Genomic DNA, 25661 nt, shown 5'->3' on the forward strand with positions numbered 1-25661 from the left:
CTGTAAAAAAAACTATTGTAAAAAACTACCAGTGATAAACTATTATACGTATTTACAAAATTAACTGTAAAAAATTATTGTAAAAAATTACTTATTTATTTAAAGATATTTAACATATATTAAAAAAAATGATATCCCTAAAAAACTAACCTTTTCAAAAAGGTAAAAAAATGGCGCCAAGTTCACGCGAGCAAGTGGAAAATTATTAGCCAAAATGTTATACAAAATAAATATATTATAATAAATATTATATTGCTATTTATTAGATATATTTTTTCTTTCAATATTTTAAACAAAAAAAGGAATTTTATAGTATAAAGTTTTATTCAGTTAGTACAACTTTTTAATATTATTATTTATATAAAAAATTTAAATGATTATTTTGTATAACTTTTTCTGGTTAAAATATTTTTGTAGATTTTTATTTTTATTTGACGCAATTTTTTGATATTAATTTTGTAATAAAATAATATGTAAGATTTTATTTTCAGTTGGTACAATTTTTTGATATTATTAATTTTTAGTAGGATATATTAAAACAAATGTGAAAAATTAAAATAAATCTTTTGTATAACGTTTTGGCTAATAGTTTTCCACTCATGCTTGCGTGAACTTGGCACTTTTTTTTTACCTTTTTGGAAAGGTTAGTTTTTTTAGGTTATAATGTCATCAATAAATAAATGTGCTAGGGTACATTGTATTAAATGTATATGACGTCACAAATATTACGTTTTACTTAGTAAACTTTTTTGTGTTAATAACTTTTTAATAAACGACGAGCGACACTTCAAACTTTTTGGAGGATACTCAGGACAGTGACCTCGACAACATATATCAAGATCTCAAGATTATTGTGGGTCCATTATTATGCATTTTTATCAAATTAATTTTATTTGTAAATCATACAATACACACACACACATACACGTACATATATGTTTATATATGTGTCATATTCGCGTGATAATGTACGAGAATAGTTTGAAAAGTTCTCGGTCTAACACAGAGTTAACGCCAGAAGTATGAAACTGTTATAATTTTTGATTAGTTTGATCTTGCAGAAGGATACGTCAAAATTTCAGACAAATGCGTTCATTAGCTTCTTCATTTTGTAAAGCAAACTTTTGGTTTAAGAGTAAAGGTCGGTGCTTATTGGCGCAACTTTACTTAATAATTACCGCTTTATTAAGCATTATAGAAAAAAATGGTTCAGGACTTTTCGACTCGATTTTTAATCAGGAATAACGCTATTTGCTCCGTGGGCGCTTTTTCAGTTACACCCTGTATACTGTCACCCAATGCGAAAATAAATTTAAAGAACTGCGTAAAAAATATGTTAAGGTAAAAGACCATAACAAGCAGTCGGGCAATAGTCCAACTGACTTGTAAATCTTTAAATGAATTTGAAGAGATATTAGGAGATAAACCTTATATCCAACCTGTGGCTCTGGCTTCCAATTTGAAGAAACGATCAGCAATTTCTAGTTCGCAAGACAGCGAAAAGGAAAATGAATCTGATAAAGATGAATATAGTGGAAAAAAGAAAGTAAAAAAAAACAGAGTTCAAAGAGAGCTGGGTGAGTGGTCTGCTACTTTACGCGAAGATGCTAGACGTAGACAAGAGGCAAGGGAACAGCGTCACAAGGAATTGGTGGCAGCATCTGATGGAGCAGTCGCTATATACAAAGAAATGAAAAGCTCATTGATAAGTTATAAAGACTATGTAAAATTATATAACTAAATGACTTCATGCTTACAATTCTCTCAAAAGACATAACAAAACAAAATATATAGAATTATAGTCTAGTAAATATGTGTGTGTGTGTGTGTGCGCGCGCGCATTCAATAGACTATAACTCCACATATTTTGTTATTATGTCTTTTGAAAAAATTGTAAGTATGAAGTCTATTTCAAAGAAAATCTATCATAGTTATATTCTAATAATTGATAGAATTCTGCACACATAAATATTATTTATAAAAGATTAAATCAGGTAAAGAATTTTATTTTTAGATATTTTTAGATATACACTCAGTTCCAAAAAAAGCGGTACACTTGAAATTTGGAAAAAAATCACCAAATTTCAAATGACGATAACTTTGTAAATAATAAAGATAGAAAGGTCTATAAAAAATGAAAATAAAGCTTGAAATCTCTACTTTAAAACAAGGTTCTCCGAAATGTTGCGAGATAACAAGAACCGTACAAGAGTCACAAGAAAAAATTGTAATTGTTAATTGCAAATTACATATTTTTTCTTAAAAACAACTATGTTTTTTCTTTACACCAATTGATTCCTCTCATTATTTTGTACATAAAAGTATTAAGGTAAGATAATCGAAAAATGAATATTTTACAAGATATTTTATGGTTTATGTAAAATTAAGAAATGATTTCAAGCCTCATAACTCGGAAAGTACTTAATGAAAACTAACTTAATTATAGTGTTTTGGAAAGCTCTTGTGATAAGCTACAAGAATATGCAAAAGCATATAGGGTGTCCCATTTAAAAAGTTGGAGGTGACCTTCACATAACCTTGACAACGCTATTCGAGGTCATAATAATGTTGCTGTGTAATGCGCCACATAAAACCCTATAACTTTTGTATGAAACATTTTTTTTTTAAATGCGTATTTTTCGAAATATTAAGGGGTTTCCACACTTTTGCTAAACCCTGTATATATCGTCTTAAGGAAAAATTTAAATCTGACCGTCTATCTTTATGTGAGGCATTTTGGGTCGTTATACTTTAATTTCTTTTTTGATAAAATTTACCATAATTTGTTTCTGAATTGTAGATTTTATAAGGAAAGTTTCATTTTGTAACATTTTTTTCAAAATGGTAATTTTATCAAAAAAGATCGTAGAAAATTGATTAAAATATGAATTTGTTAAGAAATAAATAAGTTTAAAAACATTTTTAGGGGCCGATTCTCTTGAGCAATGCAACAGTTTAAAAAATAATTTATTTTCTTTTTCTCAAAGTCTATCTTCAGCATTCGTCATATTGTAAAACATTTTTTTGTAACTCAAAGGCCGTAACCGGATAAGAAGGACCAATATCTGCCCTCACACGGATCATGCTCATTTTTTTGCTTTAATTGCTATTAGTGTTACTTGCAATTTAGTCAAATATTAGCCCTTAATATTGAACCGTTTTGGTGTAAAGAATAAAAATAAAAATTTCGAAAATAACATCTTTTGATCGGCTTAACCGATTTTGATGAAACTTTCAAATGTTGTAGATATTATTGAGACACATTTGTGGAAAATTCGGGAAAGGTTTCTGATGACAGAAACATTGATTTAAAAAATAAATAAATGTTCTTGCTTTTTCTTTAGTTCTGATATCTTTCTAGTATAATTATGAAAAAATTTTTGTAGAATCTTGGAATAGTTTCCTATGAAACATTATTTTTTTGTGTGAGAGGACGAGCGCGGGAAGGGTGATTAAACAGAGACGCAAAATGAAAGAGCACGCGTTTAATTTGTACACGGCTAAGACAGTAAAATGCACAGTCACAACTTAGGTACAAGCGCGCGTAATAAACTACTACTACTACTACTACCCAGACAGCACAAAAAGGCCAAAAGATGTTTTGAAGACGTCTAGAGGACTTTAAGACGTCTTTAAGTCATCTTTTAGATGTCTTTTGGACATGTGTGCTGTCTGAGTACATAAAGTAAAATGGAGGGTACGGTTAGGTAGGTGATTAGGTTACGTAGAGCATCCAAAGAGGGCAGCGCGATCCAGAACAGAGGACCACGGATCGCCCACTAGGCAAGAAACCCGCTGATTTCTAACACTTCCCCTCGAGACGTGGTCGGGCCCGATGGCAAGGTGGATCTGAGACACATCAATTCAGTGCATCGTCAGTGCTTAGGTCCAGGTAATCCCTTAGTCATCACGTCCGCCAACATGTCGTCGGTAGAGATGTACTCAACTTGAGAGCTCCCATGTTGTCGTTGAACAACTTAACGGTGGCGAGCTCGGGAAATCCAATTTGATTAAAAAATGACCGTAAGTAGATGGCTCTTTTAGCCGCTTCAGTCATACCCATGAACTCCGTCTCGGTGGAGGACAGAGCGACGGTCCTTCGTTTCTTTGAGTGCCATGATATGACACTGCCGCTTAAGATGAAGGCGAATCCCGTGTACGATCGTCGATCAATCGGGCATCCAGCCCAATCGGCATCCACGTATCCGGTTAGTGGTTTGTCAGAAGATTCGTAGGTCAGTCCTAAGTTGGCCGTATCTTTTAGATAGCGCAGAACACGCTTCGCGGCTATCCAGTAACGTTGTCCATAACAATTGTTGAATTGGCTCAGTACGTTCACTGCACGAGCGATGTCTGGTCTCGTAGAGAGGGTCAGATACATAAGAGCTCCGACGAGTTCGCGGTAGGATAATCTCCTTTCGTCATTGCTAGGATCATCTGCAGAAGCTGAAAGTTTCGCGTTTACATCCATAGGGAAATTAACCGGCCTGCAGTCAGTCATGCCAAATCGTTCCAGAACTTCGGTAATGTGTCCCTTCTGATAAGGGTAAGGCGATTTTATTATTTTGTCTCGCGAATTCGATGCCGAGACAACACGAAGGTTCACCGAGATCCCTCATCTCGAATTCTTGGACAAGAAATTTTTCCATCTCGACGAACCTCTTCGAATCTTGAGCCAGAAGTAAAATATCGTCCATGTACACGGCTATCAATAGAGACTCTCTCCCTTGTCCGATGTAGTATACGCATGGATCCGATTTTGAGGGCATTGCTCCAAATCTTCGTAGTACGCTGTCCAGTCTGATATGCCAATTTCTGCCAGCTTGTTGCAGTCCGTATAGCGACTTTTTCAATAGGCAAACGTGATCTCGCTACTTAGTCTCTTCAGCATAGACGTCGCTTTTAGTCTTACATCTTTGCTGTATCCCTCGGATTGAACGATGGTTTCGAGAGATCTCGTCAAGCCTTGAGGAGGTTCCATGAATACTTCTTCTTCGACCGATCCATTTAAATAGGCTGTGGTTACGTCAAACTGTCTCATGGCCATACCAAATCTCGAAGCGAGAGCCACCAGCATACGAATCGAACTTAATCGGGCAATTGGAGCGAATGTTTGATTAAAGTGAACGTTGCCCCAGGACGTTGAGCGAATCCTTGGGCTACGATTCGATTTGAGCTACTTTCTTCTTATCAGGGATCCGTCGGGTTTGAGCTTATTGCCTAGAACAATGCGACTACCTATAACTTCTCGGTCGCCCGAATGTTCTACCAATTCCCAGGTATTATTCCTCAGAATGGATGCCACTTCATCCGCCATAGCACGATGCCATCCCTCGGCGTCCGAGCCTGCCAAGGCTTTCTTGATGGGCACTTCAGCGATGTAAGCGAGCTCGGTTTCTGCGATTTCGGCATCTTCGCGAGGATCGATGAACAACTTTCTCGATCTACCTCTCAGACTTGTACGTATTATTTTCGATCTCCCGCGATCTCTTCTGGAGGGCGTTTCTGCGATTACATTTTGGTCGAAATCTTCTTCATCCGGAAGTGCAACCCGATTGTTTGCCATGAGCTGAGGATCCGCTATTGGCTTTATTTCTATTTCAGCCTCCTTTTCTTCAGTGTCGAGGTTATCTGAATACGCCTCTTCCTGCTTAGCGTAGTCGTCCGGAATAAAATCTTCGAAGGTGTCGGCTGCTGGTTTCCAGCTATCTTTCAAGAATCTGATGTCCCTAGTGATCTCGACTTTGTTTTCGTATGACAGCCACACGCGGTATCCCTTAGCTTCCGTAGAAAATCCTAAGAAAATGCCTTTCCTTGTGCGGTCGTCGAACATCCCCTTGCCGGGGACTCTGGTGAGAAGAAGGACTTTACAGCCGAATTCATTAAAGTAACCTACCTTCGGCGTATTTCCGGTCCATAATTTGAATGGGGTTCGACCCTTGAGAGACTTGGTCGGACAACAGTTTCTCATAAAGTTCGCCGTTGACACGACTTCAGCCCAAAAAGATGGAGGGAGGCCCGATTGTATGAGCCAGCAGCGGGCCATTTCCAGAAGTGTCCTATTCTTTCTTTCCACCGTTCTGTTTAATTCCGGGTTGTAGGGAATTGACAGCTTTCGTTGGATTCCGTTTTCTTTCAAGAATTCTTTGAACTCCTTGCTTAGGTATTTTCGGCCGTTGTCGGATTGTAATTGCTTGATCTTTCTTCCGGTCTGAGTTTCGAATAACGTTTTGATCTGTTTAAATGCGTTAAAAGCCTCGCTCTTATTTCGTAGAAATCGTACTTCGCACATCTTGAGTGATCGTCGATAAATGTAATGAAATACTTATTGCCGCTCTTGGACTCCGTTCGCATGGGACCACAAATATCCGAGTGAATAATCTCTAGTAAATCTCCGGTACGTTTCGCTGATGCTGTAGGAAAGGGGGGCCCTAGTCATCTTCCCTCGGATACATATTTCGTACTCGAGTTTCTCTGATGATCTTCCGATATTTAGTCCTTGCATTGCTTGGATGCGTGCGCCTCTTATAATGTCCGATGCGTTTAAATGTCCAAGTCGGCGATGCCAAATCTTCAGATTCTCCGATGAATCCGATGCTTCTTCAGAAATTTGATTACATTCCGCACGATCATGTATAGATACGAGTGGGACCCGTTTGATCACGTTAATATTGACCACGGTGATATTGATTACGGTAATATTAACCACGGTGATATTGACCACGTTGATATTGACCACGTTGCGATTGACCACAGTCCCGATTGACCACAGTCCCGATTGACCACGGTGATATTGACCACGGTGATATTGATCACGTTGATATTGACCACGGTGATATTGATCACAGTTGATATTGACCACAGTCCTGATTGACCACGGTGATATTGACCAAGGTGATATTGACCATGGTGATATTGACCACGGTGATATTGACCACATATGTACACACACGCGCGCGCGCGCGCGCGGGGGGGTTGCAAGGGGGGGCCTTCGGCCCCCTTCCCGCAACCACCTCGCCGGTAGGTAAGGTGGACAATCGCAACGTGGTCAATATCACCGTGGTCAATCGGGACTGTGATCAATCGGAACTGTGGTCAATCGGGACTGTGGTCAATATCACCGTGGTCAATCGGGACTGTGGTCAATATCAACGTGGTCAATATCATCGTGGTCAATATTAACGTGGTCAAATGGGACGCTCCCGTATAGATACATAGTATAGATTGCCTGAGCGATGGGCATGTAGTTTCTCGTTTCCACTACGATCTACTATACGATGGCGCGATTTTTCTCAAAAATGACGCTATAGTGTGTCTTTATCGGTTATCTTCGATACTGACAGAAGATTTTTGCGAAGACCGAGTACATGAAGCACGTCATTCAGGGTAATGTTTCTTTCATTGCCATTTATGTCTGTAGTGAAGGATATCGATCCTACCGCATTTATGTATGTGGACACTTTGTTAGGGAAATGCAATTTTTCACGTTTAGATTCGTATAGTTCAGTGAATTCGTGCCGTGTCCACACAGATGCGATGTAGCCCCGCTGTTGAGACACCATTTCGTATCGCGCACACGATTTTCCGCGTGAAGCGCTTCGTGCGTGTTCGAAAATTCTTCTACTGCGCACAAGAGCGTATCTTCGGTATTTTTTGCGCTTTGACATCCTTCTTGCTTTTTGTTTTTGCAATCCACCGCTTTGTGACCTTTTTCCTTGCATCGATGGCAGCGGTACTTAAACTCTTCCTTGTTTCCTGGTTTCGATTTTCCTGCTTTATCTTTGTATGAGCTTTCTTTCTTCTTCCTAGCAAACATGGCATTCTGATCAGTTTCTCGCGCGTCGTTCTTTCGGGCATCGCTTTCTTCTACGATCTTTATCTGCAACGCTTCCAGCGATGATAACTCATCGCGAGATTCAATGGCACATCGAAAATTAGCAAACGAAGGAGGCAAGTTGTACAGAAGCATAATTACCAGCATTTCCGAGTTTATGTTGACATTCATTTCAGCCCGTTTATCGACGATGTCATGAAACTTCTTTACGTGTTCTCTAATGTCGTCGTCTTCCTGCATCCGATGTAACATGAACTGCTTCAGGAGCGCGGCCTTTCGACTGGTATATGCTTTCGAGCTTCAGCCATACCTCGCGAGATGTGATGAATCCTTTTATTAGCTTCAATTTGGATGGCTTAATCGACAGAATGATCTGATCTGGCTTTGAAGTCGTTCTTCGTCCACGTCTTGACAGCTTCTTCTGATGCCGAGTCTCCTGGCGTTAACGTCGGTTTCGCGCATTCGTCGTTCACGTATTCCCGTGCGTCATTCTTCGCAAGTACGGCTATCATCTATAGCTTCCACGTATCATAATTGTCTTTATTTAGTGTTTCGATACGCGTGTAATTTGATGCGTTCATCTCTATATGTAGCGATGTGCGATGTTCGTACTTAACCTCGCGCGCGTGTTTAACCTCACCACGTTTCTCGTTATTTCCACGCCTGTTCCTTATACTTCTGGGCCCATAAACTGTGAGAGAGGACGAGCGCAGGAAGGGCGATTAAACGGAGACGCAAAATGAAAGAGCACGCGTTTAATTTGTACACGGCTAAGACGATAAAATGCACAGTCACAACTTAGGTACAAGCACGCGTAATAAACTACTACTACTACTACATAAAGTAAAATGGAGGGTACGGTTAGGTAGGAGGTTACGTAGAGCATCCAAAGAGGGCAGCGCGATCCAGAACAGAGGACCACGGATCGTCCACTAGGCAGAAAACCCGCCGATTTCCAACATTTTGAAAGCAATGAAATGGGTAGACGGTACTTTGAAAAAATAAAGTATTCTTTTTTATTTTTTTTAAATATGATATGCTTTTGGTACGATCGCCATATATTTTTTGTAGAATTTTGGGATAGTATTCTACAACAAGTAATTTTCTCGAACCAATAAAATGGGTGCAGGGTACTTAAAAAATAAAATTTTTTTTTCATCAAATTTTTTTGGTACCATCGCCATATTTTTATTTAGAATCTTGGAATGGAATCCTACAAGTAATTTTCCGGAATGTCTTTTCGTGTAATCATACGTTTTGTAACGAAAATTCATTGAGCAGTAGAAGCGGTACACGGAATGATTAAACAGAAAAATCGCTTTCTTGATCAGAAGTTCGATAATAAAATGCTTCCTAAGGTAGATATATTGTATCAAATAGCATCGATTTTTTTGAATCAATTTAGAAAGCGATTAAATTCTGATGACCAAATATCATCTGAGGTTGAACGTATGATTGTACGAAAAGACATTGAGAACACTTTGGCTATTATGGTTGAAAAGAATGGTTGGTTTCGAAAACGACTGCCTTTCCAAAATATTTCTTCCAGTGACTTGCTTAACTTTCCGGAACTAACGGAAACTGATTTGAAAATATTATTCACTGGAACTTATCAGTATTCGCAGGCGATTTCCTACTTGGGAGAAATTCTAAATGAAGATGGTAGTTTGAATTTGCAGTTCCTCAAAGACCAGTCCAATGTACTCAAGCTTCAAGTACAGTCATATATCTAGGAAAGTATATCGATGCTTTATTGAATACACTCCCGATAATATTCGTCATTCAGGGATAAAAAGATACTTTTGTGAGTGCGCCAATGAAGAACAGTTGGCTGCTGTTCGCACATTACTGCCATTATTTATTATTTATCCTACGGACGATATTTATCAAAAATTCCGAAACCAGCCCAGCACTTATGTACACTATTTAAAACAGACGGCATCACGCCTATTATCAATGAAGATAGTGATGAAGATTAGTTCATCCATGTGAATACTGTAAATAATAATATGAAAGTGATTATGTGAACGAATGTATATGTGTACTTCATTATTTTGAGAATCAATAATAAACATTTGATTTAATACGATTATAATTTATCCTCTTATAATTATTTCATTTTATTTCATTTTATTATTTCTTTAGCATCACCTATTCATTTAATCGATTCCGGAAAATTACTTGTAAGATTTCATTCCAAGATTCTAAACAAAAATATAGCGATGGTACAAAAAAACTTTGATGAGTAAAAGTATTTTATTTTATCAAAGTACCCATTTTATTGATTCAAGAAAATTACTTGTTGTAGAATACTATCCTAAAATTCTACAAAAAATATATGGCCAAAACCATATCACCAAAACCATATCATATTTAAAAAATAAAAAAGAATACTTTATTTTTTAAAAATACCGTCTACCCATTTTATTGCTTCCAAAAAAATAATGTCTGATAGGAAACTATTCCAAGATTCTACAAAAATTTTTTCGTAATCGTACCAGAAAGATATCGGGACTAAAAAAAAGCAAGAATATTTATTTTTTTTTAATCAATGTTTCTGTCATCAGAAACCTTTCTCGAATTTTCCACAAATGTGTCTCAATGATATTTACGACATATTAAAATTTCATCAAAATCGGTTAAGCCGATCATGAATTATTTTCGAAACTTTTATTTTTATTCTTTACACCAAAATGGTTCAATATTAAGAGCTAATATTTGGCTAAATTGTAAGTCACACTGATAGCAATCAGAGCAAAAAAAATAACATGATCCGTGTGGGGGCAAATTGGTCCTTCTTATCCGGTTACGGCCTTTGGTTTTTTAGTTTTTAAGAGAAATGTTTAAGCTTTAATTTGAGCTTTATTTTATCAATACAGTGATTTTTTGCTGATTTATTGAAAGATGTTAAAAAATTTTGTTAAAATTTAGTGGCCCGTTTTTTATGCGTGTGAGTGTATATCCACCAAGTAACTACCAAAGATATCCAATGGATATTCTATACATCCACAAGCTTCGCGTCTCGCCGCTAGGCAGCGAAAACGAGAGTGCCTAACCCGAGAGTGGGATCCATTTAAGTCAGTATATAAGATCGCGGCACAGGTCCCGAGAGTCACGGCTTATCGGTTAAAGAGCTCGTTAGCTCGAAGACTATTATAGCCGCATCTCTTTTATCTTTTGCGAGGAGCCCCAGAGCTTCAAAAATTAATCGCAGACGGTTCTGTCATATATGAATCATAGAACATTGAATGATAATTTCATTGAATATCCATGCAAAAATAAATATCAATATATAATAATAAATGTACCTATATTAATAATAAATGTATCTACCCATACGGAAAATAATTGGTACTAAATATCCATTAGATATCCTTCATGGGCACTGAGGATATCCATGAATATATGAAAAACAGTTATTAGAGATGCTGTAGATATCCAAATGTCCGCAATTCGAAGTTTCATAGATATCTGCAGGATATGTAAACCAATATTCTGTAGATATCCAACATTCAGTGGATATTTATATAGATACATTTATTATTAATATAGATACACTTATTATTATGTATTGATATTTATTATTATATATATATATATATATATATATATCATAGAAGATAGAATAAATATTTATGCAAAAATAAATATCAATACATAATAATAAGTGTATCTATATATATATATATATATATATATATATATATATATATATATGTATATATATATATATATATACGACGAAATTCGCCATAAAAAAAAAATGAACCGTCTACGGTTAATTTTTGGAGCTCTGGAGCTCCTCTCACAAAAGATAGAAGAAATGCGGCTATAACAGTCTTCGAGCTAATGCGCTCTTTGACCGATAAGCTGTAACTCGCGAGCCATGTGTCGCGACCTTATATACTGTTTTAGATGGATCCCACTTTCGAGTTAGGCGTTTTCCTTTTCACCTAACGGCGAGGCGTGAAGCTCGTGGAAGTATATGAATATTCATTGGATATCTTTGATAAACTTTCTAACTACTTGGTAATATACACTCACAAAAAAACAGGCTACTAACTTTTAGCAAAATTTTTTAATATCTTTTAATAACAACAAATCAACAAAAACTCACCGTATTGATATGAAATCAAAAACTCAAATTAAACAGTCCTCTTAAAAACTAAATTTGAGTTACAAAAAACGTTTTACAAAATGACGAATGTTGAAGATAGACTTTGAGAAATAGAAAATGATTTTTTTTTAAACTGCTGCATTGCTCAGGAAAATCGGCTCCCTGGTGTAAAAATGTTTTTAAGCTTATTTATTTCTTAACAAATCCATATTTTAGTAAATTTTCTACGACCTTTTTTGATAATGTTATACCGTTTTGAAGAAAATGTTACAAAATGAAACTTTCCTTATAAAATCTGCAATTCAGAAACAAATTATCATGGAAAACTTTTTCGAAAAAGAAATTAAAGTGTAACTCGATCCAAGGTGCTTCACATAAAGACGGTCAGATTTACATCTTTCCTCAAAATGATATAACTTTATCAAAAAAGATCTTAGAAAATTGATTAAAATATGAATTTATTAGGAAATAAATGAGCTTTTAAAAACCCATACATTTTTATACAGGAAACAAAAATTTTTGTAAAATTATTTTTAAAAAATTTATTTCTCATTTCTGGAAGTCTATCTTCAACGTCCGTCATTTTGTAAAATATTTTTTGTAACTCAAATTTGTGTTTTGCTTTTAAAAGAAATGTTCAAGCTTTAATTTGAGTTTTGTTTCATATTAATACGATGATTTTCCGCTGATTTATTGTTATTGAAGGATGTTAAAAAATTGTGCTAAAATTTAGTGGCCCGTATTTTTTTTGTGTGAATGTAGATATGTGGATAACATCTGTATATCTAGTGAATATTTCTGGTAGCTACTTAGTGGATATAGATATGTGGATGTTATATATACATCTACTAGTTATCTATAGAGGATATGGACCTCATATAGACATTTATAAGATATCTATTAGATAAATTTCTTTGTGTGGATATATATGTAAATATCCACTGAATGTTGTATGGATATCTACAGGATATTGGTTTACATATCCTGTAGATATTTATGAAACTTTGAATTGCAGACATTTGGATATCTATAGCATCTTTAATAACTGTTTCTCATATATTCGTGAATATCCTTTTGGAGGCTTGCTATTTAGGATTCACCTGCCACTGTTATTGGCACAGTGGGAATATTATTATTTACTAGAGGGATCTTGAGGGATGTGGTCATGCTACGGCGTTGTGCTCATTGATGCCGTTTCTTATGGAAGGCCAGTCGGAAGCCAGCATGCAGTGCACGCGAATACCTCTACCGACACTTATTTGGTCAGCGAGCGACCCTTTCAAGGATCTTCCAATCGACATTGCATCCATCGAGCAAGATACCAACATCGCTCTAGAGTCGCATATCACTGTGTTAAAAAGCAGCATTAGGTGTGAGGTCTGGATAGCTCAGTGATTTAGAGCAGTTGCCCGGAAAGACTCGGGTTCTATTCCCGATTCAGCCACTTGCACCTCACATATTTTTCTAGTTTACGAATATTGTTTTCTAGCAATTATTCATTGGGCTGAAAAATGTATGAATGCTCTCTTCACAGGATATGCGTCGATGCCGTTACCACGGATAGATTCTGACGTTCGTTGATCAAATGGGCGTAAAGACACGTCCGACCTCCTCCCACATACATCCCTATCTCTTCTGGCCTATGAAGAATATCTCTAGTGGATATCTAATAATAAATTATTTTCTGTGTGTGTATGGGTAGTTTCCTAACTTCAATAAAGAAATATCTAACTTCAATTTTATGATATAATTTCTTAGATTTATCTATAATAATTGAGACTTGTTATTGAAATGGTAAATGAATGGTATAAAATGGGTAATAAATGATAAATAAATCTTTTACGATAAATGTTCCTCTTATTTGTGCTTATAGGTGCAAATGCAATGGATGTATCTGCTCCCAATTTTCTTGAGCAAAGATATCGTGATGCAACTTCCTGAAGAGGAGATATTATTTTTCCAAGTTGACATGATATATCGCAAAACGATGCAAAACGTTGTAACAGATTCTCGAGTTCGCGAAACTGCTGGTTCCGTACGTAATTCTGAAGCATATTATATAGAGATTCTGAAGAATATTATGTAGAGATTTTTAATATAAAGGAATTTTTTTCTAAAAACAGAAGAGCAATTTTTACAATGAATATTGTTTATTTTATAATAATATTTCGTATTTTTCGTTGTTTCATCTATCCATTTGCAAATTTTCACAGTTATTTAAAAAAAATACACGAAAAACTAAGAAATTTGAAATATAGACTACCGGCCATATTTATTGTTTTTATGTATAATTGTAGTTTTATTCTTGCATTTTTTAGACAGTAATAAAGAAAATGAAGGTTTAATTTGATCTAAGAGTACTTTTTTTAACTAAATTTCTAACAAAAAAAGAGTAAATGCTCGCTTATCTTTTTTCCACATGGAAATGAATTCACTAATTGAAGATCATTAGCAGAAAAGAATAAGCATATGTTAGTACGTACTTTTATTCTTTTTTTCCGTGTGTTCCGAAAAATTCCTTATTCATGCGCAAGCTGTATGCATTCATGCACTTGTACAAAATTATTTCAAATATTGTGTCAGTTTTTAATGTCTATTTTAACGGGTTATTCAAAGTTTTCAAAAAAGTATTAACAAATATTATACAAATATAAAAAATACATATTTTTTTGAAAAAACGCTTCTTTAGCTACTTTTATTTCATATATTTACATATCTTATGTATATATCTATTTATCCCATGATAAAATATATAGATATAGCTATTAATAAAAAAGTAATATTTAAAACAAAAAGTATTTAAAGTTTTATTGTAAAAGAAATTATATATATACAGGGTGTCCCATTTTAACATTCACACTCGAATATCTCGAAACCATGGCGGTTTCGGTGAAAATGTTTTAAACAAAAGTTGTATGGTTTTAAGGGGGCCATAAGATGGTGTCATTAGTTTTACCTTGAAAAGTCGTTTGAAGGTCACGTAAAGGTCACCTCCAACTTCTTAAATGGGATACCCTATATACTTTTACATATTCTTGTAGCTTGCCTCGAGAGCTTTGCAAAACACTATAATTAAACATTTTTTCATTAAGTACTTTTCGAATTATGAGGCTTGAAATAATTTCTTAATTTTACATAACCGTAAAATATCTTGTAAAATATTCATTTTTCGATTATCTTACCTTAATACTTTTATGTAAAAAATAATGAGAGGAATCAATTGGTGTAAAGAAAAAACATAGTTGTTTTTAAGAAAAAATATGTAATTTGCAATTAATAATTCCATATTTTTTCTTAAAAACAACTGTGTGTTTTCTTTACACTAATTGATTCCTCTCATTATTTTGTACATAAAAGTATTAAGGTAAGATAATCAAAAAATGAATATTTTACAAGATATTTTATGGTTTATGTAAAATTAAGAAATGATTTGAAGCCTCATAACTCGGAAAGTACTTAATGAAAACTAACTTAATTATAGTGTTTTGGAAAGCTCTCGAGATAAGCTACAAGAATATGCAAAAGCATATAGGGTGTCCTATTTAAAAAGTTGGAGGTGACCTTCACATAACCTTGACAACGCTATTCGAGGTCATAATAATGTTGCTGTGTAATGCGCCACATAAAACCCTATAACTTTTGTATGAAACATTTTTTTTTTAAATGCGTATTTTTCGAAATATTAAGGGGTTTCCACACTTTTGCTAAACCCTGTATAAGGAGAATTGGATGTTTTATCGCAAGTATAAGAAATATTATATTACATGCCCGGTTATCGCAATGATAAGTAATTTTATCGCAATGATAAGTAATATTGTATTACATACCCTAACGCGTCGGGACATGTTTTCGCAAACAAACGGCGACCCCCAGAATCATCTTCCACGATTTTTTCTCGGAAGGAATGCAACGCGTATCAGCGCCGATGTTCGGCTGCTTTGCGCCTTTGTTTCAAAGATAAGAAAGGACTAGATGAAATATATAAGGAGGATTGAAGCGCATCAAATCATAGTACGTGATTTGAACGCCCATCGACACGTCGGTTGTATAGCGGTGTTCTGTTAGGAAGAATTTGTGTGATTAATGTATAAAAATGGAAGTAGACGAAGAAGATCACGCGTTGTCGGCTGACAGTGATTGCATTAGTGACTGCAGTTCAAACTTCACGGAATATATCAACAAAATAGTGTCTGTTGCGGAAATTAATGCTCTAAACGCACATAGTACAAAATTTTGTATCATATACTTTTATTATTCCACGGGTGGTGCTTTAGCTGTATGTCTTTCGTGTATAATTGCATTGCAAGGCATGGATAGCCAAATGATGTATGCTGTTCGAAAGCATAAAAATGAGACACTCAATGCGATGGATGGCCGATTCTGTTCAAGTTGTAGCAAGCCTTTGTATATAAGATTTCCGTGCAATATGTGCCCAATATGCACGCTGTGAAAAAACATTGAATAAGACTGTGTAAAGTGTGCGCGAGACGGAAAATTAATTTTAATATGAACAATTTTAATTATAATGAGGTCGATGATAAATATTTTGAAAATGAATATTTTGATTTGTTGAAAGACGATATCATCGATACTCTGGAGGGTAAAAAAAATTTTTTGAATGTGCAACGAATATCACCGGTGCATTTTCTACGCGATCGCGAACTCGGTTTACGCGTATCACGAACTAGTAACCACATTGTCGGACAAAGGGTCTGTATCCAACGTGAACCTGCTTATCACTGGCCTTACTCCGTGAGAGAAAAAATATACAGACGAATGCTTAACGAGTGCAGGAAAGAAGAAGATGAAGAAGATGATGAAAAGAACTATTACGGCTATACGACGAGCATTCTACGGAAGATTCTGTGTTTCGGCAAAGCTCTGTGCATTAGTATTTGTATAGATATTGGAAAGCGCGTAGAATTGGCGATAATGAACAATGTGCGTCCTTCGCAGTATAGGCGTTGGAAATCTCCTAGACATGTAATAATGTTCCGAAAAAATTGTGACGATGATGATGATGATATGAAAGTTTTGCATTGTGTTCATGGAAGTGTCTTAGACCGATGCTTTCAACGTTATAAACATATGAATATGCTCTCTCACGTTCAAGATACCGAACGGTATTGCTTATCGTGTGCAAAAGTCACGTGCAAGTGCTCCGTAGAAAACTGTAACGTAGTGTTTTAAAAGTGTGAAAAAAAAGACAGGAAGAAAATGGAAAACATCGAGCAGACTGAACGCGACCTGGTGGAACAGTCCCGCCAAATTGCCACCTTGGGCGAGTATTTTGCATGGCTGCAGCGTTGTGAGGAATTTATCGAACAGCTCGAAGAACGCAGCCGTGTCAAGCGTCCGCGACTCTCGATCGGAAGTAGACAATCTCTGGTGGCTAAAATCGCGCGACTCGAAGGTGCAAAGACTCGATTGCAGAGACGGTTTATACCCAGCGGTGGTGATTACAGCGGCGACAATAACGCGGAAAGACTCGTTTGGCGAGAGATCGATACCGCGTTCGATAGCCGTATTCTGACCGGTGCTGTGATTAACGCAAACTATATCGAACCTCGTCAATTTCTCGAGGATGCCAAAGACATCGTGCTCGAGCAAGTGCAAGACGTTATAAAAAGACACAACAGTGTAAAAGTGAATACAATATTCAACGGTGAATTTGTGTCGGGTGATAAGCGTGCGAATAAAAGTATCAATACGAGAAACTGTGAACTCTTTCGCACGTCCGATTTACACGAGTGGTACGAGCGTCGCGTTATCGAGCCCACCCTAGCATCGTTGGAAGAATTTCAGGAACACGATAGTGGTTGGGCATTGTCGCGAATACAGAATTTGACTGTTAATGTAAATAAATATAATTCTATGCGCGTGGGATGTTATATTAAATTGCCGCGAGAAATTACGGCGAAGAAAGCGGTGGTTAACGTGCAATCCAGAGACAATGCGTGTTTCGCGTGGGCAGTGGTGGCCGCAATATACCCCGCTGAAAGAGACACGAATCGGGAATCTTCATATCCCCACTATACGACGGTGTTAAATGTACAAAATATCGAGTTTCCGATGACGTTGAACCAACTAAAAAAATTTGAACATATAAACAATATCTCCATCAACGTGTACAGCATCGAGAAAGAGAACAGCATTGTTCCGATACGTCTTTCGGAGCAGAAACGAGATAAGCACGTCAACTTATTGTACGTGGAAGACGGTAACAGCGTCGGACATTTCGCGTGCATCAAGAATCTCTCCCGACTTGTCAGTTCACAATTGAGCAAACACAAGAATCAAAAATATATCTGTGATCGGTACGTATAATTTAAATAGTTTATGTAATTATAAAATATATAATGCATTGCATAAATCTTTAATTTAAATATTCTTTTACAGATGCTTGCACTATTTCGGATCGGAGGACAAGTTGCAGTCACATATGGTCGACTGCGGGGAGATGAACGACTGCGCTATCCGATTGCCGAGCGATAAGGACAAGTGGCTCGAGTTCAACAACTACACGAGGAAAGAGCGGCTTCCATTTGTGATCTATGCCGATTTGGAATGCGTTTTGACCAAGACGGAGGAGGAGGAAGAACAGCAAAATTTATACCAACATCACCAAGTATTTAGCATAGCGTATTATATGCATTGTTCGTACGACAACTCGTTATTCGTTTATAATTCTCACCGTAGCGCCGATTGCGTTTCGTGGTTCATCGAAGAACTCAAAAATTTAGCAATTCGCGTTAAGACTATTTTAACAACAAATGTCCCCATGGTAGATTTAACATCCGAAGAGTGGAAAAAATTTCATAGTGCAACGCATTGTCATATATGTGAAAAATTGTTTACGCAAGAAGACGATACGCGTGTACGCGATCATTGTCATTTGACCGGGCGATATAGGGGTCCCGCGCACTCAAATTGCAATCTAAATTACAAAGAATCTTTTTGCATTCCCATAGTCTTTCACAATTTATTCGGTTACGACGCGCATTTCATTATCAAGGATATAGCCACGGCGTTCGAAGGGGAAATCGAATTACTTCCGATAACCAAGGAAAAATATATTTCGTTTACGAAAAATGTTGACCTTAAGGAAGACAAAAAAAATCATGTAAAATTACGCTTCATCGATTCGTACAAATTTCTTACAGCAAGTCTCGACAAATTGGCATCTTATCTAGACAAAGACAAACTCAAAACTGTAAAATCGAAATTTCAAAATTTATCTGCAGAAAATTTCAGTTTATTAACACGGAAAGGTGTCTTTCCGTACGAATACGTCGACTCTGTAGATAGGTTGCAAGATACATGTTTACCACCGCGCGAATCATCTACAGTTCCTTGACCGGTGAAACTATATCCGAGAGCGATTACGCGCACGCCGAGAACATCTGGACGCGATTCTCCATTCGAACGCTAGGCGAATATAGCGATTTGTATCTCAAAATCGACGTCTTGTTATTAGCCAATATTTTTGAAAACTTTCGCGATAGTTGCATCAAAAGTTACGGACTCGAACCCGCATATTACTATACTCTCCCCGGATACACGTGGGATGCCATGTTGAAGCATACAAAGATTACGTTCGAATTGCTTACCGACATCGACATGGTCATGTTTATCGAACGCGGTATACGCGGTGGTCTGAGCCAATGTTCCAACAGATACGCGCGTGCTAATAACAAGTACATGCAATCGTACGGTCCATCGAAATCATCATCGTACTTGATCTATTTCGATGTAAATAATTTATACGGATGGGCAATGTGTCAACCGTTGCCCTATGCCGATTTTCGATGGGTCGACGACGTGTCGAATTTTGACGTAGCATCGATCGCGTTAGATTCGCCTACGGGTTATATCCTCGAAGTCGATCTCGAGTACCCGCAACATCTTCACGATACGCACACTGACCTACCGTTTTGTCCGACACGCGACAAGCCGCCCGGCAAGCGGCAAGACAAACTCCTCGCAACGCTATACGATAAGAAGCGTTACGTCATACACTATCGTAATCTACAGCAATGTACGCGACACGGCCTTCGCGTTACAAAAATACATCGCGTATTACAATTTACACAATCTCCGTGGCTTCGCAATTATATTGAATTAAATACACAGTTTAGAACACTCCCGAAAAATGATTTTGAAAAAAATTTATATAAACTGATGAATAACGCGGTATTTGGCAAAACTATGGAAAATGTGCGTAATCGCGTCGATGTAAAATTATTAACAAAGTGGGATGGACGATACGGCGCAGAAGCGATGATCACCAAATCAAATTTCCATAGTTGAAGCGTTTTTTCGGAAAATTTAATCGCCGTAGAATTGCGCAAATTGGAAGTAAAATTTTATAAACCAATATACGTCGGTATGTGCATACTTGACATATCGAAAGAGTGTCTGTACGAATTTCACCACGAGTACATGTCTCCCCTGTATCGCGACAAATGTAAGATCATGTACACCGACACAGATAGTCTAATATATCACGTCGAGTGCGTCGATGTGTACGAGAACATGAAGCGCGATATCGCTAGATTCGATACGAGCGATTATGCCGCGGACAATGCGTACGGTATACCACTCGTGAATAAAAAAGTGCCGGGCTGATGAAGGATAAAAATAACGGTGCGATAATGACCGAATTCGTCGGGCTTAGAGCAAAAATGTATGCGTTACGAGTCGATGGTAAGACAGACACAAAAAAGGCAAAAGGCGTCAAGAGCAACGTTGTCGCGAGAACGATAACATTCGACGATTACACGCGGTGTTTGCACGATGAGATCGAAATGACGCGACAACAATCCTGTATAAGATCTAAATTGCACGAAGTATACACAATTCGCGAGACGAAAATTGCTCTGAGCCCGTACGACGACAAGCGGTATATCGTACCCGAAACCACCGATACTCTACCGTGGGGACATTATAGGATAACTTTATAAAATATAAAATTATTTAACCGTGTACATTTTTGTATCATAGCGCATGCGAGAGAGAGATTACTATACTTATTCTATCTAAGTGCGAGAGAGAAAGAGATAGCGTGAAAGAACAATGACACATGCCGAAAATATCGCGAGACTTATGATTAACGCGCGAGAGAGAGAGAGAGCGCAACGAAGATATCGCAAGACATACAACTAGCGCGCGCGCGAGAGAGAGAGAGAGAGAGAGAGAGATGCCAAAGGATGGGAGCGCAACGAAAGATGTATAAATAAATGTTTCTTTCTACAATAAAAATATAAATTTATTATAAATGTGTTAATGAATACATTTGTGTGTGTGTGTGTGTGTATATGTGTGTATTATACTATTAGAAGAAATATTAATAAAGATTTTTGTATTTTTTCATATATATATGTATTTCATATTTCATATATTGTATTATATACGATTATTGGGAAGGATGTATTAATAAAGATTTTTGTATTTTATATATTTCATGTATATTTTTATATGCTGTACATATTTTTTCTTGAAAATGAAAAATAAACACTGTATGATTAATTAATCACATTGTCCTTATGTATCCAAGAGTTGTGCGAATTGTCAAATCCCAACCATTTCACGTAAACCTCGTCACCCCTCCTGCGCAGTACTTTCTCCACGAGATATACGTCCGGATAATTCGCGCGATGCAACTCGTGCTCGTAGAACGCTCCGGCGATAGATGTTTTGCGATAGTCCTCGAGTAAATAGCTTACGGGATTAGTATGCTGCACTTTTACAATTTTAAACACCTCGGTTGTCCAATTTGGCGTATAACCCTTCTCGAAAATTGTCTTGTACTTGCTAATGCGTACCGAGTCACCTACTTTGAATTTCGCCGGACCCGCGATATTTACGCGGTTGTACACCGTAGTCAAGAGTCTTTCAGCGATCGCGGGGGTAACGTCGACGGGTCGCATACCGATCGTTCGATGCTTGCGCGCGTTGTAATCCGATACGAGTCGCGGCAACGCGTGGATCCACTTGTAAGATCCGTTCAGCGTAAACATCTTCCACATGTCGTTTTTCAGCGTGCGATTGAATCGCTCAACGATCGATGCCTTCAATACCGAATACGTAGAATAGTAATTGATGTTATATTTTCGCACGAGCCGTTGCACGTCGGCATTATAAAATTCCTTCCCTTTATCGGTCTGTATGTTTTTCGGACATCTCTTGCTATCTCGAATTATCTCGGCGATAGCGTCAGCTGTCTCGCTTCCGCCTTTACTCTTGAGTGGTACGCGTGCTTGCTCAACGCATCGATGACTGTGAGTATGTACTGGTAACCTCTGTTGAAACGAGAGTACGGACGCATCTCGACGATGTCAGCTTGCCACAGGTCATCGTATCCCCGCACTATGACGTGTCTTCGGGGAAAATTTTTTCTCGCCGGTGCGTGCAGTTCGTTCACCAACTGCCGTTTCTCTAAACTATGTTGTTTCTTCGCTTCCTCGGTTATTCCCGATCGCCGATCCATCGTTGACGTTCGATAGTCGTTCGATAGACGTTCGATAGACGTTCCTGGCCCGTTCGTTGGCGTTCGATAGACGTTCGATAGACGTTCTTTGGCGTTCGATAGACGTTCGATAGACGTTTCTGGCCCGTTCGTTGGCGTTCGATAGACGTTCCTTACACGTTCGATAGTCGTTCACTGCCGTCGTTCACCCGTTTGTTGCCGTCCTTGACCCTGTTGGTAGTCGCTTCTAAGTAGTCCGTAGCCTCGTTCACAGTCGTTTCTGACCCGTTCATAGCCTCGTTGGCAATCGTTTCTGACCCGTTCGTAGCCGTTCCGGAGTTGTATGCCGCCTCGTATGTAGCCGTTCCTGACGTGTTCATAGCCTTGTTCGCAGCCGTCCTTGAGGTGCGCGTAGCCTCGTTCGCAGCTGTTCTTGAATTGTTCGTAGCCACTCATTGTAGTTTGATAGCCGTTCGATAACCGTTTGTAGTCGTTTGACAACCTTTCGTAGATGTTCAATAAGCCTTTGTAGATGCTCAATAAGTGTACAATAGCCGCTCCTAAGCCGTTCACTACAGCCGCTCATTACAGGTTGATAGCCGTTCGATAACCGTTTGTAGTCGTTTGACAACCTTTCGTAGATGTTCGATAAGCCTTTGTAGATGCTCAATAAGTGTACAATAGCCGCTCCTAAGCCGTTCACTACAGCCGCTCATTACAGGTTGATAGCCGTTTCTGAATTAATGTTAATCGCACGCCGAAGCTCGTTTATAGCAGTCTGCAAAGCTCGCACGTCCTTCTCGAACGCAGTCAGCTTCTCGTCTGATTCTTTCTGTTGATTCTTCAACGTTTTAACGCATTGTTCCACGTACAGTTTGTTGACTGCATTGGTATCATCCACAGGTTGCGCTACACGGCGAATCTTGCGCGACCTCGCGTCATAATTCGTAGCGACGCGACATAGAGCGTTTTGACGCAGGTAACTCGTCACCACTTTACCCCAACGATCGCTTGTGTCGATCGCATCATTTCTCCGTTCGAATAATCCAAATTTGTTGATAGGCATTTTTTTCGATGCGAGTGACATCGATCGACTGATAAGTTATGTCGAGACACCGTTTAATTTATAATAAGGCCGGCTTCGCGAAGTTCCTCTAGGATCGACAGGATCTCGTTGTCGTGAGCGTTGTGGCCAGCTCGGTGCGAAGCGTCGAGCAATCGTAGCCGATCCACTAGCTCGTTGGGGTCGTCCCAGTGTACGTAATCGATCTTATTGTCGGTTAGCATCATCGCGCGAGGCATGAATACTCCCGTTCCGGGTTTATTTTTTTTCGATTCGATCGACATCAACGGTGCGATAATTTGTTTATACTTGTATCCCTTGTTGCTATTTAATCGACCTTGCGCATCATATTTGCGTTTATGCGCACTCGTCGCCATTAATATGCTCTTATATTTTTGCATATCGTCCTCAGTGTATATGACGTCATCGGGAATTCTCTTGAAGATCAATTCGTATAATCCAGGTGTACCGATATACCTCACTTTGTCAATGATTATAGAGTCATCTGCGTCGATGTCGAATCGTTTGTTACCGAGACGCATTTCATTCTCGTCGAAATAGACACCGTACACGTGATCGATCTTGTTTTTTTCGTCGCCACTAAGGAGAGCGCTCATGTACTTTTGTCCCAGTGGTCCCAAGTGCTCTCGTAACACTTCTTGACCTTCCGACGTTTGTAACCTGTTTCGAACAGATGTTTCGAGCGGGTTGCCCGTGGTTTCGAAAACATTTTCGATTGCGAGTGATTCAGGGTTGATCGTGGGTTGTACGATTCTCGTTGTCGCTGACGGTGTAGAGGTTATCGGCGGTTCATCCAGTAAAGCATCCGATAGATCGGATGTACGCGGTGTCGATAACAAACGATTCGCCTTCAATCGTTTCCTCTTTTTCGGTGTTGCATCCACCACCTCCTCCTCCTCCTCCTCTTCCTTCTTGTACCGCTTGATGGGTAACGTTTTAATCTTCGCGTCAGCGTTACTCTCCGGCTCGTTTTTCACCGCGATTGAGCTAGAGTTGCCGGCGATCTTTTGCAGTGGCTCGATAATAGGCCCAAAATGGGTCTTGACCGCGATATCGTCGTCGATCTTACCGGTCTTCAAAGCGCGATGTTTCTTGCGGATCGATTCGCTCGTTTTCTCAATCTGCTTCGCAAGCTTTTCACGCTCGCGAATATTATCACTTCCAGCCATGTCGACGGAGTGTCGAGCGTTTCACCCCTCTCGACGGAATGTCGGCAGCGACTAATCGTTTTGCGGTATCGCGAACACGTTAAATCCTTTTCTGTATCGCCCGTTCGTAAGCGAGCTGTCCTTATCTATCACTAGGAATCCATACCTTTGCTGCCAACAAGTACGACATAATTCACTGAAATCCTCGTACGACATGTCGGTATTCACGTGATCGTTGTACACGTGTTTCAAGTTGGTACCGTCCTGTTTAAACAAGATCAGCAGGTTCGCGTTGTCGCGTATAAGATGTTTTGGTATTCTCGCGTACGTCTGACAGAGATAGAAGCAGTCGACGTTCGAGTGACGACCCATTGCAAAGTACTCTCTTATCGTATCTTGCTTGTCGCACGCCACATCATCGAAGACGAAAATCGAGTTTGGACGTGCCTCGCTCGGTGGAATGACGTCACTGTTATTCGAGAACGTAAAGTAGTCGATTTCGTCGATCGGCGTCAACAAATTCTCCAGATATCGATATTTCGGCTGTTGCAGCGACTTCGAGTACACGTACACGTTCTCGAAACGTACACTGTGCGGACTTTCCAGTAGACTTATCAGAACGTTGGTTTTACCGCAATTCGAGGGGCCGCAAACGATCGCGCGTACAGTAGTCGGTAGCATCGTACCGTGTCTGCGCATCTCCGCGTTGTCCCCCATTGATCGTAATCTGTCATCGCAATTCGTCACGCGTATCGTCAAAGGTTGTCGTACGAACCGCATGTTTTCTCTTTCGAATCAATTTTGCGAATGATCGCGAGGGGGGGAGACCTATTTATAGAGGTGTCTCGACTCGAAACCGCTCAGTATCAAAAATGTTTCTCCTTCTGTCGGATGAAAGAGACATTTTCCGGCTTACCGCCGAGCAACTGCAGTATATCCCAAAGATTGTTTTACTGCAAAATTTTGGTGATTACGTGGAACGATTGTGGGACAAGCTTCCAGAATATATA

General features: G+C 38.4%; 3 protein-coding genes across 10 annotated transcripts in view; 2 read left to right on the forward strand and 1 right to left on the reverse strand.

Annotated features, from left to right (window-relative positions):
• Dhc62b (Dynein heavy chain at 62B) overlaps positions 1–25661 on the forward strand; it is an 835389-nt gene that overhangs the window by 279452 nt on the left and 530276 nt on the right. For 7 of the 8 annotated variants that reach the window (XM_083104284.1, XM_083104287.1, XM_083104288.1 and 4 more), the window contains one exon: positions 13825–13986. The exons of the other annotated variant lie outside the window; for it this stretch is intronic. In XM_083104284.1, the coding sequence (XP_082960410.1) occupies positions 13825–13986 (162 nt within the window). The remainder of the gene's footprint in view (positions 1–13824; positions 13987–25661) is intronic. 8 annotated transcript variants of the gene reach the window in all.
• On the forward strand, positions 16728–18415 carry LOC145974968 (uncharacterized). The gene is made up of 3 exons (XM_083105103.1): positions 16728–17074; positions 17162–18171; positions 18351–18415. Exons 1-3 carry the CDS (start codon positions 16728–16730, stop codon positions 18413–18415), a joined length of 1422 nt encoding a protein of 473 aa, XP_082961229.1.
• LOC145974969 (uncharacterized) lies at positions 23473–24841 on the reverse strand. The gene is made up of 2 exons (XM_083105105.1): positions 24818–24841; positions 23473–24543 (listed from the first exon to the last, which is right to left on the reverse strand). Exons 1-2 carry the CDS (start codon positions 24839–24841, stop codon positions 23539–23541), a joined length of 1029 nt encoding a protein of 342 aa, XP_082961231.1. The 3' UTR covers positions 23473–23538.

This window comes from Camponotus vicinus, unplaced genomic scaffold, assembly GCF_025532165.1.
Source record: "Camponotus vicinus isolate PSW18456_S1 unplaced genomic scaffold, iyCamVici1.0 SCAF_7, whole genome shotgun sequence".
Lineage (NCBI taxonomy): Eukaryota > Metazoa > Arthropoda > Insecta > Hymenoptera > Formicidae > Camponotus > Camponotus vicinus.